Source organism: Colobus angolensis, unplaced genomic scaffold (genome assembly GCF_000951035.1).
Source record: "Colobus angolensis palliatus isolate OR3802 unplaced genomic scaffold, Cang.pa_1.0 Scaffold93, whole genome shotgun sequence".
Lineage (NCBI taxonomy): Eukaryota > Metazoa > Chordata > Mammalia > Primates > Cercopithecidae > Colobus > Colobus angolensis.
In genome coordinates, this window is record NW_012123265.1 from 3,642,559 (window position 1) to 3,659,645 (window position 17,087).

Genomic DNA, 17,087 nt, shown 5'->3' on the forward strand with positions numbered 1-17,087 from the left:
CTCCCCTCCCCTCCTCCTTCCCCTTCCCTCCTCTCTCTTTTGGAGACAGAGTCTTGCTCTGCCAGCCAAGCTGGAATGCTGGAGTGCAGTGTCGCGACCTGGGCTCACTGCAACTCCACCTCCTGCATTCAAGCCATTCTCCTGCCTCAGCCTCCTGGGTAGCTGGGATGACAGGAGCACAGTACTACACCTGGCTAATTTTTGTATTTTTAGTATTTCACCATGTTGGCCAGGGTGCTGTCAAACTCCTGGCCTTAAGTGATCCACCCACCTCAGCCTCCCAAAGTGCTGGGATTACAGGATTGAGCCACCTGCCCAGCTCGTGCCTCTCCTTTCTGTCCTGGTGCTGTCTCCCAGAGTTCCTGGTGACTATTGGGAACTCAAGAATGTCTCCATGTTACCCGCACACATTCACAACACTCAGAGGAACAGGGAATCCCTGAACCCAATTTGACAGCTGCGGGGAGGGGGCTCCACTTCCCCTTGCGTCTGCTTCTTTTAGGCAGGCGCCAGGAGGCTGAGCCTCTCTGCTATTCATTTTGAGCTGGCCACAATGGACCTGAAATGCTATGGGGAAGTCATTCCAAGGAGAACATTAATCGTGTTACCTTTAGGCAGTCTAGCACATGAACAAGCAACCCTCCTGGCCTGGAGCAGCTGAGCTTTTGCACACGGGGAAAGGCAGGGTGGCCTGATGGGCAGTGGAGGCTCATGAATTAGGTCCTGTGGGGAAGAAGCTGTTTTCTCAGCCTCTCTGCTTGGATTATTGCTGTGTTCATTTTCACTGTCACACAGTGTACATTCCGCCCCCGAAAGCAGGGCACAGTCTGGCCTCACTATAACCTCTCCTCAACTCAGACTCTTGAAAAAAAGACACCTCTCCACACTGCAGCCTCCGAGCTTCCTTAAATCAAGCCACACCCTTGCTAGAATCCTTCAGGGACTTTCCATTGCTGCAGAATCAAGTCCTAGTGGCGTTGTAGCAAGATAGTCAAGGTCCTTTCTGATCTAGTTCCTGCCCAGTCTCTAGGTTCTACTCTAGCCACTCTCCACCTCAACTCCTGGGCTCTAGCGCCTCTAACACCCATATCCCCTTCTCTGGAGGCTTTTCTGACCTTGACTCCCTGCAGGTTGAATGAGTAACTTCCTCCTCTGAGGTCCCATAGCACACCTCACATTTCAAAATGATGGAAATCACATACTATTTTCTTTTGTGTTTGTGTATACTTGCCTCCCGGTTTGTGAGCCTTTGGAGGGCAGGAACTCAGTCCTGCCCTCCAAAGGACTGTGGACTTCAATACTGTGTCCCTAGTTTGATGTGTGGTTCAGGGCTCCAGAAACATTTGTTGCAAAAATGGATTTGGATCATAAAGATACCAGTGATTGTGCTGGAACAGGAGGCTGCCTCTAGAGTCTTTCAGGTGTGTAGGCCTGTCTGCCCTTGTGCTAAATGACTCCAACCTGCCTGCATGAATCCTTTCTCTCCTCCTGTCACTTCCAGCTCTCCTCCTCCTTCCGCTTGAGATATCCAGGCTTCACGGAAGAACTGTAGGTTTCTACAGAGAACAATATCCCTGATTGCTAAATAAATAAGCCACATTCATGGCCAATTCAGCAAAACCAGGTTTGGTGGGAATGACTTCATTCTTACCAGGATGTTGCTGGTTGCCTGGAAGTCCTTTAAAAGACAAAATAAAACACCCTTTTAAAGATAATTTTAGACTTACAGAAAAATTACAAAAATAATTTAGAAAGTTCATGCATATCCTTCACCCAGCTTCCCCTAATATTCACAACTTACGTAACCATGGCACAATGGTCAAAACCAGGAAATTAACACCGGTATGATGCTATTATTGTACCTTATGCAAATTTCACCAGTTTCTCTCTAGTGCTCTTTTTCTGCTTGGGGATCTGATTCAGGATCCCACATTGCTCATAGCTGTTGTGTTTCCTCAGCCTCTTCCAATTTGCAACAGTTCCTGATTCTTTCCTTGCTCTCATGGCCTCTGATGAGTCGTGATCAGTTCTGCAGCTTTCTGTTTCTAGTTCCTAGTTGGCTTCTGGGTGATTGAAGTTCCTGGAGGCCTTCCTGCAGGACGGGTTCAGAATGAGTGCTTCTTTTTCTTTCCTCCTCTCATTCTCCTTTCTTCCCTTGGGATTTTCCAGAGCAAGAGTCAGTTAGAGAGGAATGCATGGTGAGGAGATGATTAGTGTGTCTTGACCTTGGGTGTTTGTCTCACTGTCAGAGTTCTGGCTCCCATCTGCAGTTGATTATGCAATTAGCCATGCACGTTGACCTCAGGATAGATGCAGACTCCTTCTTGCTCCTCCTTCACTGCCTACCTTTCTCCTTTCCTCCCTCTCCCAGTCACATCTCCTTTGGTTGCAGGTTAGAGGAGGCTCCAAGCCGGTTGGGCCTGGTATGCACACTTCCTTGGAGTCATGTGCTCTAAGACATCTCTGGCAGGCCTACTGGGGGACATGGAAAGTGGATTTGGGAAGGGGGTCTGTGTGCTGAGTTTTACAGCCCTGTTGCACCCACTTATGGGGTCATGTGGTGCATAAGGTTAGGGGCAAGTGCAAGGGCCTGGGAGAGAAGTCAGCTGTGGTAACAAAGGTCCATCAGCTGAGTCCCATCACATTCAGAAAGTCATCCTCCAGTGAGCCTGGGCCTTTCTGAGGGACAATGGAAGAAGAGGTAAGAACCATTTCAAATTAATTCATTAATTCATTCAAATATTAATTCATCCATTAATTTGACTGCAACAAGCCCTGGTTGGTTGTTACTATTATTGTTGTTTTTGTTATTGCTATCATGATTTTGCTGTTGTTAGGTATGGAGACATAGTATGAATCAGATGCAATTTGTGCCCTCAGAGTGCTCAGAGAGAGACAGACCACAGAGGATCTCAATTATGTGACAAGGGCTCTGTTGGAGGGATATGTTAAGTTTGTGAGAACAGGGAGAGGGAGGGACTTAGCTGTGACAGGGATGGGCAGTGGATGGGGCAGGTGATGCTAAAGGATTTAGAAGGCTTAGGCAGGCAAGTAGGATGGGGACTGGTGCTCCAGGAAGAGGGAAGAGCATTTGCAAAGGCCTGGAGTGGAGAGGGCCTGTGCTACTTGGAAGAGGTGCAAACTCCCCACTCTCTCACTCCTTCATTCATTCATCCATCCACTTGCTCTGGGCCAGGCACTGTGCTGGGCACAGGAGCCACTAAGGTGAGGCCAACCTAGCTCTGCCTTAGGGTCTTAAAGTCAGAGCAGGGAAAGACAATTATTACAAGAGCAGAAATATACATGAATGCCTTGCAGAGGAGGGAGGAAGGTACTATGGTCTAAAATGTCTCCTCAAATTCATTTGTTGAAACTGAATCCCCATTGTTGTGGCATTAAGAGGTAGGCCTTTTGGAAAGTGATTAACTCAAAAGAGCTCCGCCCTCATGAATGAATTAGTGCTTTATTAAAGACTGGAAGGAACCAGCTTAAGCCTTTTTGCATTTTGTTTTCTGCCGTGTGAGGATGCAGCAAGAAGGCCCTCACTAGACACTGAATGCTGTGCCTTGATCTTGGACTTCCCAGCCTCCAGAACTGTGAGGAATACATTTCTGTTGTTTATAAGTTACCCAGTCTGTGTGTTTTGTTATAGCAGCACAAAAGGCCTAAGACAGATGGGCAGGGAAGTCTTCTTAGAGGAGATCTTTGAGGTTTGACTTGAGGAAGAGTCGGGCAAGTGAAGAAGTGGGGATGGCCACTCTTTACAGGGAGAATAGCATGTGTAAAGGCCCAGATCACTTGTTCATTCACTGGTCACTTGTTTATTCACTCACTCATTGTATTCATTTATTCAACAAGTATGTAGCGAATGCCAGTTATGCAGTTATGTGTCTATACTATGCACAGAGACTACAAAGTGAGTAATTGTGGCGCTTTCAACCTAAGAGTGTTTCAGTTAGCTTAGGCTAAATTATGTTGTGGTGACAAACAAACCCCAAATATTGGTAGCTTGTGACAATGAAGGTTTATTTTTAGCTCATGCTATATGTTCATTGCCAGTGGCAGAGAGAAGAGAGATAGTAGAACCATACATTGGTCCTTAAAGTTTCTGCTCTGGGGTGGCATGAGTCTCTTCCGCTTACATTTTATTTGACAGGATGAGTCACATGGCCAAGCTTGACATCAGTGCATCAGGAATACAAATCCTCCCACAGAGAAGGGCAGTGAATATTTTGACCAATAACACACTCTACCATATGTCTGAGTAAAGGTTAATAACTCAGTCTGACTAGAATGTGTGAGGGTGGCTACAACAATAAAGAGATAAGAAGTCAAGGAGAAGCTTTATCATGTAGGGCCTTGGGTACCAGGCTAAAGAGTTTGGGTTCCATTGATTGTTAGTGGAGAGCCACTGAAGATATGAAAAGTTCTGTTGAGTTTTAAGCAAGGGAGAGTAAGATCTTATTTACGCTTTAGAAAAATCATTTCAGTAGCTTCAGGAAAAGGCCTGGTGGTGCGGGGATTAAGGCTAGAAATAAGAAAACCAATAGAAAAGTTGTGGGAGTACCATAGTAGAGCAAATGAAGAATGCTCAAACTCAGGTTGGAATAGTAGAGAAGGAGGAGGCTTCTCGAGCTGTTAGGAACAGAATCAAGGGAATTTCATTGGTACATTGTTCAACAGGTGTTTTAGAAACAAAGAATGAATGAGACCAGGTGTGATGGCTCACACCTGTAATCTCAGCACTTTGGGAGACCAAGGCGGGTGGATCACTTGAGGCCAGCAGTTTGAGACTAGCCTGGCCAAACATGGCGAAACCTCATCTCTACTAAAAATACAAAAATTAGCCAGGCATGGTGGTGCATGCCTGTAATTCCAGCTACTCAGGAGGCCGAGACACGAGAATCCCTTGAACCTGGGAGGTGGAGGCTGCAATGAGCCAAAATCACGCTATTGCACTCTAGCCTGGGTGATGGAGTGAGACTCTGTCTCAAAAAAAAAAAAAAAAAAAAAGAAAGAATAAATTAATAAGTAAGAGAGTGCACCTGAACCTTGTACATCGTACATCAATAAAGTGACCAATAAATTGATCCCTTATAAAGTGAAATAGACCCTGATCAAATTTTTTTTATTATTTTCAAATTTTGTTGATGATTTTCAAAAGTTTACTTTTAATTTACATATGGTAACATTCTTTTTTTTGAGTACAGATGTATGATTTTGACAAATGCATAGACTTGTGTAACCACTACCACAATTAAGATATTCAACAGTTCCATCACCCCTTCTAGTCCAATCCTCCCTTCTCCCCAACTCTTAGAAACCCTGATATGTTCTCTGTTGCTACAGTTTTGACTTTGCAGAATATTGTATAAGTGGGATCACACAGTATGTAGTCTTTTGAGTGTAACTTCTTTCAAATGGCATAATGCACTTGAGATTCACCCAAGTTGTTGCATGTATCAATGTTTCTTTCCTTTTCACAGCTCGATAATGTTTCATTGTATGGCTGTGCCAGAGCTGGTTTATCCACTTGTCTTAGTCCATTTGGGCTATATAACAAAGTACTATAAACTGTGTGGTTTATAAACAACAGAAATTTATTTCTCTCAGTTCCAGGGGCTGGCAAGTCTAAGATAAAGGCATCAGCAGGTTCAGTAGATTGAGTGTCTGGTGAGGGTTCACTTGTTGGTTCATAGATAGCACTTTCTAGCTATGTTCTGACATGGTGGATGGGGATCCTCTGGGGCCTGTTTTGTCAGGACACTGTTAGTCCATTCTTTTTTTTTTTTTTTTGATGTGGAGTCTCACTCTGCCACCCAGGCCAGAGTGCAGTGGTGTGATCTTGGTTCACTGCAACCTCTGCTTCCCGGGTTCAAGTGATTCTCCTACCTCAGCCTACTGAGTAGCTGGGATTACAGGCGTGCACCACCATGCCTGGATAATTTTTGTATTTTTAGTAGAGATAGGGTCTCACCATGTTGGCCAGGCTGCTCTCAAACTCCCGGCCTCAAGTGATCCACCCGCCTCCCAAAGTGCTGGGATTACAGGAGTGAGCCGCCCCACTTGGCCTTTGTCCATTGTTGCATTGGTATAAAGAAATACTTGAGAGTGAGTGATTTATAAAGAAAAGAGGTTTTATTGGCTCATAGTTCTGCGGGCTGTACAGGAAGCATGGTGCTGGAATCTGTGCAACTTCTGGGGAGTCCTCAGGAAGCTTTTATTCATGGTGGAAGATAAAGCAGGAGAAGGCACATCACATGGCAAAAGTGTGTGTGTGGGGGGGATGCCACATACTTTTAAACAACCAGATCTCACATAAACTCAGAGTGAGAGCTCACTTATCACCAAGGGGATGTGCCAAGCCATTCATGAGGGATCCACCTCCATGATCCAAACACTTCACACCAGGCCCCACCTCCAACACTGGAGACTATATTTCAACATGAGATTTGGAAGGGTTACACATTCAAACCATATCAGGCACTGACCCCATTCATGAGGGGTCTGCCTTCATAATTTAATCCCACCCCAAAGTCCCCACTTCCAAATACCCTTGCATTGGGGATTAGGTTTCAATATACAAATTTTGGAAGGACAGAAACGTTCAGACCATAGCACTCCTCACCAGTTGAGGGACATTTTGTTGTTTCTGATTTTGGTGTTATAACTTGATAAGAAACTGCCAAACTCTTTTGTAAAGTGGTTTTACCATTTTGCATTCTCATCAGCAATGTATGAGTGCTCCAGTGGCTTTGCACTTGGTGTTGTCAGTTTTTTCCCCATTCTAGTAGGTGTGTAGTGCCATGTCATTGTGGTTTCAATATGCATTTCCTTAATGAGTAATGATGTTGAGAATCTTATGCTTATTTGCCATCCATAGATCTTCTTTATTTATGCTTATTTTCCATCCACATATCTTCTTCAGTGAAGTGTCTGTTCAAATATTTTGCCCATTTTTAACTTGGGTTGCTTATTTTCTTACTGTTGAGTTTGAGAGTACTTCCTGTAGTCTGTATATCCTTTGTCAGGTATATGATAGTCCATGGCTTTTCTTTTTATTCTTATAAGTTTAATTTTGCTCTTTTTAGAGCAAAAGTTTCTAGTTTTAATGAAACCCAACTTACAAATTTTTTGTTTTTATGAATTAACTTCTTGATGTCATCTCCAGGAACTCTGCCTAACTGTAGGTCATGAAGATTTTACCTACATTTTATTTTAAAAGTTTAAAATAAAGTTTTTATATTTTACATTTAGGTCTATGATTCTTTTTGAATTAATTTTTTGTATAAAATGAACATAAAGGTCAAAGACTTTTTTTTCCTGCATATTTCAGCATTGTTTATTGAAAATTCTGTCCTTGGGCCAGGCATGGAGGCTCACGCCTGTAATCCTAGCACTTTGGGAGTCCGAGGCAGGCAGATCACGAGGTCAGGAGATTGAGACCATCCTGGCTAACACGGTGGAACCCCGTCTCTACTAAAAATACAAAAATTTAGCTGGGCGTGGTGGCGGGTGCCTGTAGTCCGGGCTACCCAGGAAGCTGAGGCAGGAGAATGGCCTGAACCCAGGAGGTGGAGCTTGCAGTGAGCCGAGATTGCGCCACTGCACTCCAGCCTAGGTGACAGAGCGAGACTCCGTCTCAAAGGAAAAAAAAAAAAAAGAAAACAAAAGAACATTCTGTCCTTTCTCCATTGAATTGTTTTTTCATCTTTGTCAAAATTCAATTGATCTTATTTGTGGATCTATTTCTGAACTCATTATATTCCACATAGATATATAGACAGATAGATATATAGAATGCATCTCTCCTTTTGCCAGTACCATACTGACTCGATGACTGTAGCTTTATAAGAAGTCTTGGAATCAGATAATGTGAATCCTTTAACTTTTTTCTCCTTTTCTCAAAGCTGTTTGAATCTTGTATACTCTTTGGATTTTTATATGAATGTTGGAATCAGCTTGTCAATTTATACAGCCAGTTAGGATTTTGATTGTGATTGGGTTGAATCTATAGATCAATTTGAATAGAATTTACATTTTAATAATTCTGAGACTTCCAATTCATGAACATGGTATATCTCTCCATTTAGTTATGCCTTCTTTGATTCCTTCATTAGTGTTTTGTAGTTTTCAGCATACAGGTCCTGTACTTATTTTGTCAGATTATAACTAAGAATTTCATTTTTAAAAGTTGCATCTCTCCATTTTTAACACTTTGTCTATCTTGATCCATCACTCATATATTTGCTAGTGTGTCTTCACTTACTATAGAATGCTTATTATAAAGGGAATTTTTAAATCTTGCAAAAGACAAAGGATTTCATAAAATTGATAGAAGCATTATTGGATAAATACTCAAATTTACAGAGCCAGTGACAAAGGAAGATCCAGATGAGTTGGGCAAATTAACAAAAAGAGAATTGACAAGGAAGATAAAAAATGACTTGAAAGAGGGAATGATTTAAATATCAAAGGATTATGAGAAGCCTTTGGGAAAACTAATGAGCCTGGCATATTTGCATAAAAATTCTCTTTGTGTAAATCAAAGATAAAATATAAGGAAGCAGGCCCGGCGTGGTGGCTCACGCCTGTAATCCCAGCACTTTGGGAGGCTGAGGTGGGCGGATCACAAGGTCAGGTGATCGAGACCACGGTGAAACCTCGTCTCTACTAAAAATACAAAAAAAAAATTAGCCAGGCGCGGTGGCGGGTGCCTCTAGTCCCAGCTACTCAGGAGGCTGAGGCAGGAGAATGGTGTGATCCCGGGAGGCAGAGCTTGCAGTGAGCCGAGATCGTGCCACTGCACTCTAGCCTGGGGGACAGAGCGAGACTCTGTCTCAAAAAAAAAAAAAAAAAAAAAATAAGGAAGCTACATTATGTTTCTGTATATTTATGTTGGGAAGATATCAACACTTGAATTATCCTTTCTTTATTTTAAGACTTAGAAAATGGTTGCAGTAAAAATCAAAACTTTCTTATATAAAATATGAAACATTTAGAATAATTTTTGGTTTTATTTTAAAGTCTCAATCAACCCTTACCTTCCAGTACTTTTTAGAAAAATCATGTCACTATTTTAGGTAGATTCATTTCAATTAGCCTTATAGTTCTTACTCCTCCAGTCAGTAGACAAACCCTGGGTTTATCAGCTGATCCAAATGGCCACTCAAAAATATGCCAGGCCTCCAGCTTCAGGAATAGCCAGATGTGGAATCCCAGATTTGGTGAGCTGAGAATTTCTGTGTGATGGAAGAACTCTAAGATGACGGCGAATTAGCCCTACCTCTGGTACTCCAGCCCTGTGTAATCCCCTCCACTTGAGTGTGGCAGCACGTGGGACTCATTTATAATGAATAGAATAGAAAAGGTAACCAATGTGACAGGATGTCACTTCAGTGATTACATTAGATAAGACTGCAGTGTCCTCTTGCTAGTGGGCTCTCTCTCTTGCAGACTTTGATGAAGCAGGTGAGCATGTTGGGGAGGTCCTCAGTTCAACGGGCTGTAAGGACTGAATTCATTCAACTATGTGATCTCGGAAGTGGGTCCTTCTCTAGTCAAGGCTTGAGATAAGATTTGGTGTATGACACTTTGATTGTAGCTTTCAGAGGGGATCCTGAAGCAGAGAACCCAGCAACGTTATTCCTGGACTCCCAGCCCACAGAAACTATGAGGTGATAAATGCATATTTTTTTAAGCTGCTAAGTTTGTGAAATTTGTTACATAGGAGTGGATAAGGAATACACCCTGCTGCATTTAGCCATTCTTACATAAACCCACCATACATATGATTCATTTAGTTCTGGTATGAACTTCTCACTAAAGACCGTGTATTAGTCCATTCTCACACTTCTATAAATAACTTCTTGATACTGGCTAATTTCTCAAGAAAAGAGGTTTTATTGACTCACAGTTCCTCAGGCTGTGCAGGAAGCATGGCTGGGGAGGCCTCAGGAAGCTTACAATCATGGTGGAAGGGTGAAGCAGAAGCAAACACCTTCTTCACATGGCAGAGCGCGAGAGCAAGAGCGAAGGGCGAAGTGCTACACGCATTTAAACAACCAGATCTCCTGAGAACTCACTCACTATCATGAGAATAACAAGGGGGAAATCCACCCCCATGATCCAACTGCCTCCTACCAGGTCCCTCCCCCAACATTGGGAATTACAATTCAACATGAGATTTGGGTGGGGACACACAGCCAAACCATATCCAAACTTTATCAGACCCACACTTATTTCCCTCCCTCCTTTTCTTCCTCCCTCTCTCCCTTCCTTCTTTCTTTTCTTCTGTTAGGAAAGATTATGAAAGACTTTCAAATAGGCAAAAAAAAAAAAAAAAAAAAGTACTGAGTTTTTTGTCCAGTACACTTTTCTAGGTTATTGCCTTTCATCGTCTTTGAGCTGTTTTACAACTCTGTAAGTTGAAGAAAACTTAGACTAATGCAGATTATTCTTGCCCATGGGAGTACAAATGATTGTGTCCAATGACATGCAGTCTATCTTTACCCTGTAGATAGACCAGTTTTATTTCTGTATGTAAGTTGATTTCAGCATTCCTTACTGGCTTTACTGTGGGATTCTCTGAATACTCCTTGCAATGGGTTGTAACATTTGACTGCTTCTATCATAAACTAATGAGTTAAAAACAAAATCTTTGATACATATTCATTTTATATGAGTAAAGAGTTATGATTTTTACCTTAAAAAAGGATCTTTTAACATTTTCTTCCTCCTTCCCTTCCTTCCTTCCTGTTAACATTGAATAATTGCTATGTGCCAAATTTGGTTCTATTACCTTTTCAAGATTTATTTCTTTTGAATTTTACAAAAACTCAGAGTAGGCATTATATTACCCTATTTTATTTACAAATGAGAAAACTGTGACTCAGGGAGATTAAGAAACATAACTCTGCTTGTAGGAGAGCACTGACTCATCCAGGACTGCTGACTCTGAACCACCTGGCCTGGGACTGAGGAGTTTCCCAGGACACGGACTTTTAGTACTAAAATGAGGAGAGTCTTGGGCAAGCCAGGATGAGCCTATCACCCTGCATAGCTCCAGAAAGCCCCGGAAATGGACTCCACCGTGTTTAGGTTCAGATGTCCTGTCTTATCTCCCAAGCCCTGCCCAGTACATGCTGGTGTTTTGCTTCAGGGCTGTTGTCACCAAGTTCTTAGTGTTGTGTCTGCAAATGCCCCGGATGACTTCACTCTTCCCTGTGCTTTTCAAAATATTGGCTGCTTTATGTAGTGCTCCAAGGAGGGCTGTTTTAGTTCCTGTGCAATGCCCTGTGTCTATAGGCCTTTCCCTGCTTGGCCAGCAAAAGCCAAAGGTAGAGTTTTGTTGCTTCCTTCCCTGTGAAGATTCACTTCCCGCCCAGAGTCCGATCTGAAAACAAAAGACCCTTGTTCAGCACAGCTTCCTGTGTAACAACATTAAACATCCCCTCAGCAACTATCATACAGGAATATTGTAAGATAACTGTGCTTTCTATGCCCTAAGCTACAAGAGCACATTGCAAAGTTTTGTGAAGTCTTCCTAAGTGTTGGGGCATACACAGATTTCCTAAACATCCCAGATAACCTCTGGATGGACTGAGAGAAATAGGCCTCAGCTGTTTCTCTTATCTTTAAGGAAGGGAAATGTTGGATATTTCCATGCATTGCAGAATTCTATGGAAGTCACTTGGCTGGAAAACCGGATTTCCCCCATCTCATAGACTGTAACTGCTCTGATCCAGAAAGTGGCTGGAAATTTGCTGTTAAAGAACTCCAAACGTTAACAGGATTAGACTCCCACCGACCAAGTTCAAAGAAATGCTTTCAGAAGTAAGCAAACAAACAAACAAACAAAATTAATCAATCCTCTAACAACATATATATTTTCTGGATTCAAGGGTGATGACTTCAAAAGCAATTCAGTTAATTCTTTTTTTTTTTTTTTTTTGGCTGAGCCTCACTCTGTCGCCCAGGCTGGAGTGCAGTGGTGCGATCTTGGCTCACTGCAACCTCTGCCTCTGAGGTTCAAGCGATTCTCCTGCCTCAGCCTCCTGAGTAGCTGGGATTGTAGGCAGCTGCCACCATGCCTGGCTAATTTTTGTATTTTTAGTAGAGACAGTGTTTTGCTATGTTGATCAGGCTGCTAATTCTTAAAAGTCCCTGTTGTATTAATAGTGAACTCAAAACTTTTTTAAAAAACAAACTTTTAGTGTTAAAAAATGATATTTGGGGATAAATTTTGCTTACCAATTCACTGTTTTCCAGTTACAAAAAAGTGCTCAGAAATCAACATTAAGATAACATTTTTTTCTGATTATAAAAATAATATATACTGCTTATAGAAAATTTGGAAAACAGAATAAAGAAGAAAATAAAAATTTTTCATAATTTCATAACCTGAAGATGGAGATCTACTACAAAAAATTGAGATCTGACTGTAAATAATTCATTGGGTTTTGCTTTTAGCCTTGACCTTGAATTTAGCTCAAGATCACCACTTCCCAACATGACTTTTAATGGTCGCCCGGTAGGGTTTTGTGGATTTGCCATAATTTACCTAACCAATCTCTTATTGTTGGACATTTATATTGTTTCGAATCTTCTGCTTATAAAACATTGAACTTACTGAGGCAGATACACCCTGTGCATCTTAGGTCCCTAGGAGGTCCTTAGCAATCCCTAGAAGGGTGATTGCTTGGTGGTCTGAGGTTTTGATTGTGAACATCTGCTAGTCACCTTGAAGACAGTAGGATTTATTCGAAGGATTCTTGACCTGGGAGGCGCCTGGAACCAGGGCGCTCAGGAACTGCAGCTTTGTTCCTGGCCCAGAATCAACCTTCCAGGATTGGCTTGGTGAAAGCAGGGCAGGGTCGAGCAGGAAGACGGGGCGTGGACACTGCAGCAGGGCCACCAGGTGCAAGGAGGGATGGTGTGGTGCACTGTGACCCTCACAAATCCAAAGACCTGGCGGCCAAGCCCAGCCGCTCTCGGAGAGCTGAGATTCTTGGTGCTGGCTGGACTGCTGGAGACAGTAGGTACCCTGTTCCTTCGGGAAGGTGGGGGCTAGGTCTCTGGCTGTCTCTACCCGATCAGACCCCGGTGCGAAGAGGGAGCGTAGCAAGAGCCCAGGCAGGTTGTGGGGCCAGACCACGTTCTCTGTCAACGTCCAGGACCCCCAGAACCTGCGGTCCGTTGATTGCCAGGATGCCCAGCCGTGGAGCTTGCAGACACCAGCCCTGGCTGAGCATTTATTGACACAGCGCACCCCCTAGTGGTCATTTCCCATGACCAACCCCAACAGGCGCAGGTGATACGCCTTGGTTCAGCCTCTAGCCCCCCACGTCTGGGAAGTCTGTAGATTCGCATTCTCCTGGGACCCATGGGGCAATGGTTGAGGGTGGGTTAGAGGATGGGAGAGTGTCTAGGCCCAACTCTGTCCCTAACTTGCCTGTGTGGCTTTGGCCACATCTCATCCCCGTCTGGGTGTCACCTTGGCCATCTGTGAAATGAGGATGGTCATGCTAGCTTCAGAGGTTTGGCCTGGGGGAGGGGAAGGGCTCTGAGCCTCTGCTCCCCTTGCCCACTTTCAGTAGGCTTGGGACTCAGCGTTGGCTGGAGCAGGCATGTGCAGTGTGATCAGAAGATTCCAGGGCCACTGGGTTTGGGATACAATAAAATGTACAAATTCAGAGATAGGCCCTCCTCCACTACGAAGATCATTCTTCCTACCTTAGGGTAAGCAGGTTCCAAGCAGGGGAGGTGAGCAGGGTGGCCAAGAGCTCAGAGCCAGGCCCCCTTGAAGGTTGGAGGGACAGAAATTGTCTTATCTGGAGGTGTCTTGGGGATGGGGAGGCTTCTTGGAGAAGGAAGTAGTGAACAGATTTCATGGGCTCCAGGGATTGGACAACCGTGAGTTCAGGGAGCAAGTACTTCAGACAGGTGGGAAAACAGCTCAAAAACCAGTTGGAAGGGGTGGCATTGGCAGGAATGACTGAGTAAGGAGCACTTTTCCCCCGAGAAAAGCAATGAGAATACTGGCCAAAATTGTCAAAACCAACTTTTTCAGAACTCTGAAAACTAATCAAAAACTTGCAACAATCCAAGGTGTACCTATTTTTTTTTTTAACAGGTTAATATTGGCAAGAACAGTGAGCTTGATGGCCTTGTCCTTTTTTTTTTTTTTTTTTTTTTAAATAGAGACTGGGTCTCACTATGTTGCCCAGGCTGGTCTCAAACTTCTATATTCAAGTAATCCTCTCTCCTCAGCCTCCTAAAGTGTTGGGATTACAGGCATGAGCCACCATACCTGGCAGAGCTTGATGGTATTTTAACTTGCCCTAGTCCCGTCCCCTTCTCCCGAGATCTGTAGTAGCCTTGAAAACCAGTGGTTTCATAATCATGGTGGAAATCAGCAGCCTAAAGACAAACAGAAAGATCAGAACAGGGTTGAAGCTTCTGCAAAGTCCAATTCCCAGATCACTGTCATTATTCAACTTGTCTGGTAGTTCCCTGGAAGAGACTCCACTTGCAAGGCTGTGTTCATTTGACTTTACTTGGTGCCCATTCAATGCACACAGCCTTATCTCTGAGGTTATTTGTTGAAAATAATCAGTGGCAATTGTATAACATTGCAGCTGCCTGAGGCAGTGAAAATGACTGGGGCCAATAAGAAGCTAACAAAAAGTTTAAAAGGAAAAGTTGAGGAATGAGCTGTCCATAGAAGGCTTTGAAAAGCTTTGGCATATTCCTAGGAATCTACAAATGTTCCCTCTTCTGTAGGTTCCTCTGATGATGGTGGTGGTGGTATGTGTGTGCATGTGTGTATGTATGTGTATTTGTGTGTGCATGTGCATGCTTGTATGCATGTTTATATGTTTGTGCATGTGTGTGCGTTTCACAAGTGCTCTATCAGCTCTAGAAATGGAAGAATCTCAAAGGTTTTCTTTCCCTTTTTTTGAGACAGGATCTCACTCTGTCACCCGGGCTGGAGTGTAGTAGTGTGTTCAGAGCTCACTGAAGCCTTGACCTCCCAGGCTGAAGTGATCCTCCTATCTCAGCCTCCCAAGTAGCTGGGACCACAGATGCATGCCACCATGCCTGGCTAATTAATTTTTTTTTTGGTAGAGATAGGGTCTCCCTATGTTGCCCAGGCTGAAGATTTTTCTTTATTTAGGTATAAAAAAATACAGTACTTGTCATGCACCAGTGTGGCCAATATATAGTCATAATCTGTAGAGCAATTACTACAATTATAGAAAATAGAAGGTTACAGGAATTGTTTTTCCAACTAAAAAACCTGAAGTAATATTGTTAACCTAAATAGCAACCTGCTTATTATGCAAAAACCCTTATTCTATATGTCTGTGAGAGCTAGAAACTTGTAAGTATCATTAGTAAAAAAATCATTATAAGAAACTAGTTATTGGTTAAAACAAAAAACTCAGTGTTATCTACAATCCCTTGCAGTCTGAGGGACTTTGCTCAGAGAGGGAACCTCGGTCCATGATGAAGGGTGAGCTGGATGTCTCCTTCCCTGCTCCTCTCTGTTGACTGATGCCACTTCTTCAACGTGTGTTTGCAGTGAAACGTTCCAGTAGAAGATGCACAGTTGATCACAGAGGTTGGGCAGGGCAGGGCCTTGCCTTCTGCAAGGTGTGCCTGAGGTTCGATTCCCTGAGATGTGACAACAGCGAGGTCTAAAGGCACATGGCTGGGCTCTGTCATGCAGTCATGAGTGGGTTTGGACATTGGCCAGTCTTGCTAAAGGCCACATCTTGGGTTCCTCTAAACCAAGGGATAAAGAGTAGACAGAGAAAAGAAAGAGAGCATGGATTGGCGACCAGGTGAGGCAGACAGGGGGAGAGGTGTTCTGCTCCGGGAATATCTGCCCCTTCTCAGGCAAAACTGGAGGGGTGCTGAGGAGTCTCAAAGCAAGGTCTCAGCTCTTCCAGGCCTTCTCCAGAGGGGATGGGTGTGGAGGTGGTCCTCACCCTGTGATCTGTCACTCTTGATCTCCACCGCCCCTTCAGGATGAATTCACAGTTGCTTCGAAGTTCAACAAGCCATTTCCCTGAATGTGGTTCAATGCTCAGTACAGCACAGTTACTGGCATGGCAGGCCAGTGAGGTCACTTCAGGACCCAAGGTCAGGAGCTGCCATGGGGCCCCTTCCTCCCTCTTGGCAGGCCTGGAGAGGGGCTGGGGAGTGGTGGGGGCACTTGGAGTGGAGTATGAATGAGCTGGAGCAGGGCCAGGGCTCCTGAGAGAGGGCATGATGGACGGTCAGTCTCCCTTGGGAATGGGCTGCAGAGAATCCTGCCCCACAAGTCAAGCCGTCTAGGCCTTTGCCTCCAGGCAGATAGGGACCAGGACCTCACCAGCCTCACCACGGCATTCAGGGACCCTAGAAAAAGACCCTCCAGCAGTCGAACACAGGCTGTTTTGCTTTGCAGCCTTAGGGAGCCAGAGGAAGTCTTTGAGTTAGACGGTGGTCTGTGGGTGACAGGGTTATGTGGATGTCTGAGCCCAGACAGAACACCAGCCTGGATTTGCCAGCATTTGAGAGTAGTCATCACTGACATGTTCCCGGATATTTCAGGAGCCTGGAGTTTGCTATCCCAAGGCTGATGAGGTCTCTGGGACCCACGAGGAAGGGGTGCTAGGCTGGGGAGTCAGTGCCATTTTTGGAGGCTGTGGTGCCTAGCAGTCTGACTGGCCTGGGCTGCAGGGGGTTTGGGCCCCCAGGCCCAGAGTGGCCTCGGCCACCTAATACAGCAGCTCCTCCCGGGGGTCTGAGCCGTACAGCTCAGCCAGCATCTTAAACCTGGGTCCCCAGTCGTTAAGGAAGTCGTAATCTACGTCAGAGTCGGACGAGTCGGTGCCCAGGGAGCTGAGGGACTCGGCTATGGACTCCGAGCCCTCGTAGCCGTAGATGTGCAGCGTATCGTAGGGGGGGCCATCGCCGTCGTGGTCCGCCTCATCCTTCTTCACCTCGATCATGGCTGCCATCTCCCCGGGCCCCCCGTGTGCCCCGGGCGCGTGCCGTGGCGGCTTCTGCACCTGCGCGTAGAGGGACGGCCGGGC

General features: G+C 44.5%; 1 protein-coding gene, 1 long non-coding RNA gene and 1 pseudogene across 3 annotated transcripts in view; all 3 read right to left on the reverse strand.

The window, feature by feature from the left end:
* Nucleotides 1–8,997: 8,997 nt before the first annotated feature.
* LOC105504608 lies at nucleotides 8,998–11,380 on the reverse strand. The gene is made up of 2 exons (XR_001000632.1): nucleotides 11,092–11,380; nucleotides 8,998–9,619 (listed from the first exon to the last, which is right to left on the reverse strand). It is a non-coding gene; the product is annotated as an uncharacterized LOC105504608 (long non-coding RNA).
* A 3,767-nt stretch (nucleotides 11,381–15,147) lies between these two features.
* Nucleotides 15,148–16,661, reverse strand: LOC105504609 (annotated as a pseudogene). Its single transcript, XR_001000633.1, has one exon. The product of XR_001000633.1 is annotated as an uncharacterized LOC105504609 (transcript).
* Nucleotides 16,041–17,087, reverse strand: part of CDH5 (cadherin 5, type 2 (vascular endothelium)) — a 26,945-nt gene continuing 25,898 nt past the window's right edge. Inside the window, exon 12 of the mRNA XM_011932144.1 lies at nucleotides 16,041–17,087. Within this exon, the coding sequence (XP_011787534.1) occupies nucleotides 16,770–17,087 (318 nt within the window). The 3' untranslated portion in view covers nucleotides 16,041–16,769.